The sequence below is a fragment of the Lichenostomus cassidix genome, unplaced genomic scaffold (assembly GCF_008360975.1).
Source record: "Lichenostomus cassidix isolate B80296 unplaced genomic scaffold, HeHo_3.0 HiC_scaffold_40, whole genome shotgun sequence".
Taxonomy (NCBI): domain Eukaryota; kingdom Metazoa; phylum Chordata; class Aves; order Passeriformes; family Meliphagidae; genus Lichenostomus; species Lichenostomus cassidix.
In genome coordinates this window covers 293307-301913 of record NW_028147459.1, presented here as the reverse complement: position 1 = coordinate 301913, position 8607 = coordinate 293307, and the positions used below count along the sequence as shown (strand labels likewise).

The 8607-nt window shown below is 71.1% G+C and overlaps 2 protein-coding genes across 2 annotated transcripts; one reads left to right on the top strand and one right to left on the bottom strand.

The window, feature by feature from the left end:
• Positions 1–289: 289 nt before the first annotated feature.
• On the bottom strand, positions 290–2470 carry OVOL1 (ovo like transcriptional repressor 1). Its single transcript, XM_085046538.1, has 4 exons — positions 2349–2470; positions 1616–1752; positions 1013–1277; positions 290–582 (listed from the first exon to the last, which is right to left on the bottom strand). The coding sequence occupies exons 1-4, from the start codon at positions 2446–2448 to the stop codon at positions 290–292; spliced, it is 795 nt and encodes a 264-aa protein (XP_084902664.1). The 5' UTR covers positions 2449–2470.
• Positions 2471–4456: 1986 nt separating this feature from the next.
• On the top strand, positions 4457–8544 carry AP5B1 (adaptor related protein complex 5 subunit beta 1). Its single transcript, XM_085046361.1, has 4 exons — positions 4457–4793; positions 5306–5723; positions 6267–6305; positions 6426–8544. Exons 1-4 carry the CDS (start codon positions 4701–4703, stop codon positions 8324–8326), a joined length of 2451 nt encoding a protein of 816 aa, XP_084902487.1. The 5' UTR covers positions 4457–4700; the 3' UTR covers positions 8327–8544.
• Positions 8545–8607: the final 63 nt, after the last annotated feature.

The window sequence follows — 8607 nt, the reverse complement described above, 5'->3', positions numbered from 1 at the left end:
GTGACCCCAGGTGACCCCAGGGGTGACCAGAGGCTCCTTCAGGTGCTGTGATGGAGGGGGCGTGTCCTCCGTCACGAGGGGCGTGGTCGGTGATCGCCGAGGGGCTCCTCAGTGGGTGTGTCCCTGCTATAAATGGGCGTGTCCCTGCCCAAACTGGGTATTCCCCAGTGGGTGTGTCCCCGCTATGAGTGGGCGTGGCCATGCTCCAGGGTGTGTCCCTCCCTAACCAGGTGTGTCACCCTCATAGGGCGTGTCCCCACCCCACCCCACTCGCCATTGGCGGGTGTCCCTAGGGGGGCGGGGCCGCGCGGGGCGGGGCGGGGCGTGGCGCGGGCGTGGCCGCAGCCTTGCGGGCGAGCTTGGCGAGCAGCGGGCTGTGCGGGTGGCGCTGGCGCAGGTGAGCCAGGTGAGCGTCCTGGCTGTCGGCCGTGCCGCCGCACTCCTCGCACACGTAGAGCTTGGCGCGGCGCTCCTTGTAGCCGTAGCGCTGAGCCACGCCGTGGATCTTGCGCAGGTGAGACTCCAGTGAGCAGCGCTGCGTGAAGGCTTTGTCACAGAGAGAGCACTTGTAGGGACGGACACCTGGGGACATTGGGGACAGTGTCACAGAGCGAGCACTTGTAGGGACGGACACCTGGGGACATTGGGGACAGTGTCACAGAGCGAGCACTTGTAGGGACGGACACCTGGGGACATTGGGGACAGTGTCACAGAGCGAGCACTTGTAGGGACGGACACCTGGGGACATTGGGGACAGTGTCACAGAGCACGTGTAGGGATGGACACCTGGGGACATTGGGGACACTGGGGACATGAGGAGGATGTGGAGCACGGGGAGGTTGGTGCCGAACTCACCGCTGTCCCTGTTCTCCTCCCTGCCCTGTCCACATCCCATTACAGCTCCACCCCAATCCCACCCATTCCCAGCCCATCCCATCCCCTTCCTGTCCATCCCAATTCCATTCCCACCCCATTCCCGCCCCAATCCCACCCCATTCCCACCCATTCTCACCGGTGTGGGTTCGGACGTGGCGCTTGAGGTCGAAGGTGTCGTTGAAGCCTTTGCCGCAGTAGGGACAGCGATGTCGCTTGACCTCGCTGTGGCACTTGAGGTGTCGATTGAGCATCCGCTGGAAGCCGAAGCTCTTCTGGCACACGGGGCACGAGAAGAGCTCGGAGCCCCCCGGGACCCCCCCGGCCACCGGGACCCCCGCGGGGACACCCCCGGCCAGGGGCAGCCCCGGGGGGAGGGGGGCGGCCAGGGGGCCGGACGGGACCTGCGGGGCACGGGGAGGGAAGGGTTAAGTGGGGAAACCCCCCCCGGTTGTGGGGACATCGAGTCGTGGGGACAGCCCGGTTTTAAAGACCCCCCAGGCCCAGGGACCCCCCACACCCACCCTGGGGACCCCCAGCCGTGGGCACGCCTGGCTATCGGCGCCCCCTCCCCAGATTGGGGACCCCCAGATTTGGAGACGCCCCAGCCCGACGGACACCCCCTTTGGGGACCCCCGGCCGTGAAGGACCCCAATTTCAGGCCCCCCTCCCCAATTTGGGTCCCCCCAGCTCTCTCCCCCCCCAATCCCCCCACGGCACCCCCAAATTTCCCCCCCCTTACCTTGCCCTTGGGGTGCAGGAAGGGCCCGGGGGGGGCGCGGGGGGGCAGCGTCATGTCCAGCGGGGACACGGGGGACGCGGGGGCTTCCCCCACGGCCGGCTCGGGGTCCCTGCGCAGCGGGCAGCCCCCCAGGCAGACTGGGGGGGGCTCGGGGTCAGGGTGGTCCTGCACCCCCAAACCCCCCCGAAACGGGACAACCCCCCAAAATGACCCCACAGTGGGAACTTCCTGATGGGGAATCCTCCCTAACGGGACCCCCCCACCGCGACCCCCAAATGTGACCCCCCCGACCCCCCCAGGGCCGGAGCAGGATTTGGGGGGCCCCTCCCCCCTCCCCTCCCCCGCCCTTTAGGGTTCCCCCGACCGGTCGGACGGCTCCGGCCGCGACACCCCAAATTACAGCCCAAATTACACCCCAAATTAGGGGTTTCCGGCGGGTGGCGCCCGCGTGGGCCCCGGGGGGGGGACGCCACCCCCCCGCCCTCCCCACCCCCCCGAGGGGACACAGGCGACACCCAAAAATCCCCTCCCCCACCGAAGCGACACAGCCGGGCAGCCCAAAATCCCTTTCCCCGCCCAAAATACACCCCAAATGGACCTCTGCGCACCCCCGAATCCCTTTTTCACCCCCAATCCCTTTCCCCCCCAAATCCCTCTTTCCCCCAAATCCCTTCTCCCCCCAAATCCCAGCCCCGATGGACCCCCAGTTCCCCCCAAGCCCCTTCCCCCGTACTGGGCACGTAGATCTCTGCCCGCTGCTCGTCCGGCAGTTCACTCCAGTTGCGCTTGGCTGTGGCCACCACGGGCTTCTTCACCAGGAACGCGCGGGGCATGGCTGTGTCCTGATCGCGATAGATCCCGATTGATCCCTGCTCTGATCCCGACAGATCCCGACAGATCCCCGCTCCGATCCCCGGGGAGTTCCGGTGCCAATTCCCAGCTCCCGGTGCTGTTTGCCTGCTTTATTCCCGAATCCTCGTTCGGGTTTGATCCCAGATCCTCTGCTGGTTTTGATCCCAGATCCCGATGTTTGGTCACTATCCACACCCGATCCCAAATCCTCGGTCAGTTTTGGCGCTGGATCCCAAATCCTCGGTCAGTTTTGGCGCTGGATCCCAAATCCTCGGTCAGTTTTGGTCCCGATCCCGATGTTTGGTCAATATCCACACTGATCGCAGATCCCAGGCTGGGTTTGCTGCTCGATCCCAGATCCCCGGCGAATTCCAGTGCTGGATCGCCAATCCCGCTGGATCCCAGCGCTCTGAGGATCCCAGATTTGGGCTCAGATCCCGGGGACTAAAGCAATTCCGGTGCCAAATCCTAAATCCCTGTCCGATTCTGGGTTCCTCTGCTGGGTGTCACCGCTGGATCGATCCCGACTCCGAGTCCAGTGCCCTCAATCCATCCCACAGCCCGATCCCGGCTCCGGTGTCACCACGAGCCGCTGCCACCACCGCGGTGTCACCGGCCCTGCGCTGTCCCCGGCGCCGGTGCTGTCCCGGTGCCAGTGCCAGCTCTGTTATCCCGATCCTGGTTGCGTTATTCCGATCCCGGCTGTGTTATCCCGATTGTCCCTCTCCCGGCTGCGTTATCCCGGTCCCAGCCGAGTTATCCCGGTTGTGCCGTTCCGGTGCCACTCCCAGCTGCGCTATCCCGTTTGTAACGTCCCTGTCCCGGCTGTGTTTTCCCGATTGTCCCGATCCCGGCTGTGTTTTCCCGATTGTCCCGATCCCGGCTGTGTTTTCCCGGTGCCAGATCTGTTATGCCGGTTGTGCCGTCCCGGTGTTGTCCCGGTGGTGTTATCCCGACTGTCCGGGTGCCAGTTCTGTTATCCCGGTCCCAGTTCTGTTATCCCAGCTGTCCTGTCCCTGTGCCGCTTTGCGCGGTCCCGGTGCAGTGCCGGTTTTGCCGCGCCGGTCCCGGCGGTGTTTTCCCGGTCCCGGCGGTGTTATCCCGCTGCTGTCCCGCTGTTGTCCCGCTGCTGTCCCTGCCGTGCCGTGCCGTGCCGTGCCGGTGCCGGCGGTGCCGCCCCGCTCCGCGTCCCCCGTCCCGCCCCGCGGTGTCCCGGACCGGTTCCGCCGGTTCGGCGGGGCTGAGCCGCAGCCGGAGCCGGTCGGGCGGGCGCCGCTTGGGAAATAACGGGGAGCCCCCGCCCCGGCCTGGGGACACCGCGGGACGCGGGGACAGCGGCGGGGGGGCGCGGGGGGCACCTGGGGACAGCGGGGACAGTGGGGACAGCGGAGGACGGGGGGCTCCTGGGGACATCGGGGCACCGGGGATGGGGACGTGAGGACTTTGGGGACTTCGGGGACATCTGGGATGGGGACATGAGGACTTTGGGGACACTGGGCTCCCAGGGGGACATGGGCACAATGGGCTGGGGGACATGGGGAGACTTAGGGGACACAGGGATACAGGGATGGGACATGGAAAATTCGGGATGAGCCCGACATGGAGACATTGGGGATGTTTGGGACACGGGGACGTTGGGATGGAGGTGTCACCGGGAGGGGCTGTCAGGGGGTCACCTGGAGAGACCAGGAGGGCCACCTGTGTCCCCCGGGGGTGCTCAGGGTGTCCCCAGGGGGTCACCTGGCCACCAGCTCGGGGGACGTGCGGCCCGGAGAGTCCAAGTGCCACCGGGAGGGGCGGGGCGGGGAGTGCGGCCGGTCGGACCGGCCGGGGGGGACAGGGGAGGGGACAGGGGAGGGGACACGGGGAGGGGACACGGGGAGGGGACACAGCCCGGGGGGACACCGCGGGGGCTGCAGGGGGTGCGGGAGGGCTGGAGGGGAGCCTGGGGGGCTGCAGGGGTTTGGGGGATCTATAGGGTTCCTAAAGGGTCTATAGGGACCCCGGGGGGCTCTGCGGGTCTATAGGACCCCTCTGGGTGGGGGTCGCGGTAGCCCCGCACCCTATGACGTCACTCTGAGCGGCGTGTGACATCACCCCTGCCCGTCACGACCCGGGTGTGACGTCACAACCCCCCCGCCGTGTCCCGCGGCCATAGCGGGGCTGTGACGTCACGGAGCGGGCCGGGGTGGGCGGGCTGTGACGTCAGGCGCTCCCGGCAGCCCCCGCGGCCATGGCGGGGGGGTCGTGGGCCAAGATCACCGCCGCGCTCGCGCCCCCCGCGCCCCCCGCGCTGCGCCGGCCACGCCCCTCGGCACGTCATCAGGTGCGCGACGGCCGGGAGGGGCGGGGCTGGGGGGGTTTGGGGTCACCTGAGGGATTTGGGGTCACCTGGGCGGGGTTTGGGGTCACCTGGGGGGATTTGGGGTCACCTGGGCGGGGTTTGGGGTCACCGCGCTGCCCTGGACCCCCTCGATCCCCTGGGGGGGATTTGGGGTCTCCTGGCGGCGGCGCTGGGGATTCCCCAACTTCCTGGGACCCCCGGAGGGGCTGAGTTGGGGTCCCTAATGGGGGGGTTGGGGTTCCCCGAACTCCTGAGGGTCCTCTGGGGTGAGTTGGGGTCCCTAATGGGGGATTTGGGACTCTCAGAACCCCTGGTTCCTCCGGGAGGGTGATTTGGGGTCCCTAATGGGGGCGTTGGGAGTCCCCGAGCCCCTGGGGGTCCCTCAGGAGGTCCTGTGGGGTCCCTGGGGGTGGTTTGGGGTCCCTGGGGGTGATTTGGGGTCCCTGGGGGTGGTTTGGGGTCCCCGGGGGGTCCATCCCGCTCTCCCCCTGCAGACGGAGCTGCTGCTGCTGCTGCTCGAGACCCCCGGGGCGCTGTGCGGGGAGGGGTCTCCGCCCGAGGCGGGGGGCGCCGGGGGGGCTCTGCTGGCGCTGCTGTCCGAGCCCCCCCCGCCGCCCCCCGCGCCCCCCCGCGCGCTGCTGCTGCTCGCCACGCTGACCGTGCTGGTGGCCAGCGGGGACCGCGCGGGGCTCGCGGCGCTGGCGGCGCTGCTGCTGCGGCCGGGGGGCGCGGGGGGAGCTCCGGCCGCCGCCGCCGAGTGCCTGCGGGAGCTGCGGCGCCTCGGGACCCCCGGGAGCCCCCCGCGACCCCTCGGGACCCCCGCCGGGGACACCCTCGGGACCCTCCGGAGCAGCCTGCGGGAGACCCCCGGGCTGCAGCCCCTGGCGCTGCTGCTGGCGGAGGGAGCGGGAGGTGAGTGGAGCTCCCAGTGAGGACTGGGGGAGTCCCAGTAAGAGTTGTAGGGGCTCCCAGTAAGGCCTGAGGGGTCTCAGTAAGGACTAGGGGTGTCCCAGTAAGGTCTGACAGTGTCCCAGTAAGGACTGGGGGTGTCCCGGTGTGTCCCAGTAAGGACTGGGGGTGTCCCAGTGTGTCCCAGTAAGGTCTGAGAGAGTCTCGCTCAGTCCCAGTAAAGTCTGTCAGGGTTCCAGTTGGTCCTAGTAAGGACTGAGGGTGTCCCGGTGTGTCCCAGTAAGGACTGGGGGTGTCCCAGTGTGTCCCAGTAAGGTCTGAGAGGTTCCCGCTCAGTCCCAGTAAGGTCTGGGAGGAATCCTGCGGAACTTTGGGCTGCTACTGGGATGATCCCAGTGGATCCCAGCGTGGAACTGGGAGGGACTGGGAAAGATCCCAGTGAGGAACTGGGAGGGTCACTGGGGCAGCTTTGGGGGATTCCCATGGGGGGATTGGGGGATTCCCTGACCCCCCCTGACCCCCGATTCCCTTCCCTTTCCCCCCCAGATCCAGCGGATCCCTGCGAAGCGGCTGGGCTGGACCCTGGTGAGTCCCCGAGCCCCCCGGGACCCCCAAACCCCAGGGACCCTCGGGGAACCCCAAAATCCCCAAACCCTCGGGATCCCCGAGCCCCATCCCCATTTCTAACCCCCCCCTCCCCTCCAGGCCCCCCCAGCGCCTTCAGCCTCACTCCAGCCGCCCGAGCTCAGCTGCTGCAGCTCCGCCGTGCCGCGGGGGTCCCGCCCGGCGCCCCCCCGATCCTGGCCACGGCAGACCCCGCGCCGCTGCAGGCCGCGCTGCTGCGGGGGGGCTCAGGGCTGGGGGGGTCAGATCGGGGGGGCTCAGGGCTGGGGGGGTCAGGGCTGGGGGCGTCCCGCCTCGCTGCCCTCGCGCTGCACCCCGCCCTGCCCCCCCCGCTGCGCCTCTTCTTCCTCCTCTGCCTCCTCGAGGGGGGGAACCCCCAAAACCCCGCGGGCTGCCCCCCCCCGCCGCTGCCCCCCCACCTGGCCGCCGCTCTGTTCCCGGGGGGGGGCGGGGAGCCCCCCGAGATGCTCCTGCCGCGCTTCGAGGCGGCGGCGGCGTTTTGTTCCCAAACTCCCGGGGGGGCTCCGGGCGGGGAGAGCCCCCTCCCCAAATCCAGGGCGGGGCGGGAGTGGCTGTGGGCGCTGGTGGCGTTTTTGGGGGGGGGTCCCCCCGTGCTGTTCTGCCGGGCCGTGGTCTCCTACCGCCGCCGGTTCGGGGGGCTCCCCGGGGGGGGCCTGGGGGGGGCGGCGGGGCGGGTGTTGGGTGGGGGGCACCCCGCGGCCCCCCCGCACCTGCTGGAGCTCGCCAAGGTGTTGGGGGGTCGCCTCGGGGGGGCTCTGATGGCTCAGGTGCTGCGGGCCGCCCCGCCCCCCCCCGGCACCCCCCAGCTCCGCGCTGTGCTGAAGGTGCTGCGCGACCCCCCCGGGACCCCTCCCCAAATGCGCCCCCAAATCCGGGGCTACCTGCGCAGGGCGCTGGCGGCCGAGCGGGGGGGCTGGGGGGGGTCTCAGGGGGTCCTGAGCGCCGCCGCCCCGCTGCTGCCCGGCCGGGGGGTCCCGCTGTGCCCCCCCCCGCCCCGGGACGCCCCCCAGTTTGGGGGGGGGGACCCCGACGTGCGGGACCGCGACCACCTGCACCGGGCGCTGGCGGCGGCGCTGGGCCCCCCCAAGCTGGCCGCGGTGTTGGGGTCTCCCCCGCGCTGCGCCCCGCGCCCCCCTCCCCAGAACGGGCCCGGGGGGGGCTCCGGGGGGGGCGCTCCTCCCTCCCTTCTGCCCGCGCCCCCCCCGTGCCGCCTGCGCTGCCTGCCCGGGCCCCCCCCGCCCTTCGCGCCCCCCGGAGCCCCCCAGGACCCCGAGGGGTGGGGGGCGGCGCTGCTGGCGGGGGGGGGGCTGCCCGTGCCGCTCCCGCTGCGGCTGCGCCTGGAGCCCCTGGGGGGGTCGCGGCCCGAGGCAGACCCTCCCCAAACCGGGGGGGCTTCTCGCCCCGCGCTGGCGCTGCAGCTGCTGCTGGGGGGGGGCGGCGGCCGCGCCGAGGGGTCTCTGGCCGTGCTGGGGGGGCGCGGGGGGGCCGAGCTGACCCTGACCCTGCGCCCCCCCCGCGCCCTGCCCCCCGCCCTCGAGGCCGCCGCCGTGTTCACCCCGGGGGGCGCTCCCCAAAAGGGAGGGGGGGGCTCCTGCCTGGCGCCCCTCCCGCCGCTGGCGCTGCCCCCGGGGGTCCTGCTGCGCCCCCTCGCCCTGCCCCCGCACTGGGACCCTCCCCGCGCGCGCCGCGCCTTCGAGGCGCTCTGGGGGTCGCTGGGGGGGAACCCCGAGACCCTCCTGCTGCTGGGGGGGGGCAAGGCCGCCCCTCCCCCCTCCCTGACCCCCCTGCTGGTGCCCGCGGGGGGAGGGGCGGGGGGGGGATGGGCGCTGGCGGCCGCTGCGCCCCCCAGGGGGGTGGTGCTGGCGCGGGGGGGGCCGGGGGGGGAGGGGCGCGTGCGGGGGCAGCGCTGGGGGGGGGTCCTGCTGCTGGCGCGGCTGCTGCGGGGGGAGGGCGGGGCCTGAGCTGTCGCGACATGGAGGGGCAGGGCGGGGCGTGTCGGGACATGTCGGGGAGTTTTGGGGTGTGTCGGGACACGTCGGCGCGTGACAAGATGAGCCGGACCACGACGACGCGCGACGGGACACCACGAGGCGTGTCGGGCTGTATCGCGACATGTCGCGACATGTGGTTCCCCCCCCCGCGGGTGCTGTGGTCCCTCAAGAAGTCTGGAAGCGCAGAATTTGTGTCTGGCTCTGTGATGGGGGTCTTTGGGGGTCCCTGGGGGTCACACAGCCCCCAGCCC

Bases quoted from the DNA above. Each gene is read 5' to 3' on its own strand.
- AP5B1 (XM_085046361.1), top strand. From the start codon at position 4,701: ATGGCGGGGGGGTCGTGGGCCAAGATCACCGCCGCGCTCGCGCCCCCC. The intron at 4,794-5,305 runs GTGCGCGACGGC...CTCCCCCTGCAG, and splicing joins GCCCCTCGGCACGTCATCAG to ACGGAGCTGCTGCTGCTGCT. The intron at 6,306-6,425 runs GTGAGTCCCCGA...CCTCCCCTCCAG, and splicing joins AGCGGCTGGGCTGGACCCTG to GCCCCCCCAGCGCCTTCAGC.
- OVOL1 (XM_085046538.1), bottom strand. From the start codon at position 2,448: ATGCCCCGCGCGTTCCTGGTGAAGAAGCCCGTGGTGGCCACAGCCAAG. The intron at 1,278-1,615 runs GTAAGGGGGGGG...CGTGCCCCGCAG, and splicing joins TCCTGCACCCCAAGGGCAAG to GTCCCGTCCGGCCCCCTGGC. The intron at 583-1,012 runs GTGAGAATGGGT...CAATGTCCCCAG, and splicing joins CCACGTCCGAACCCACACCG to GTGTCCGTCCCTACAAGTGC.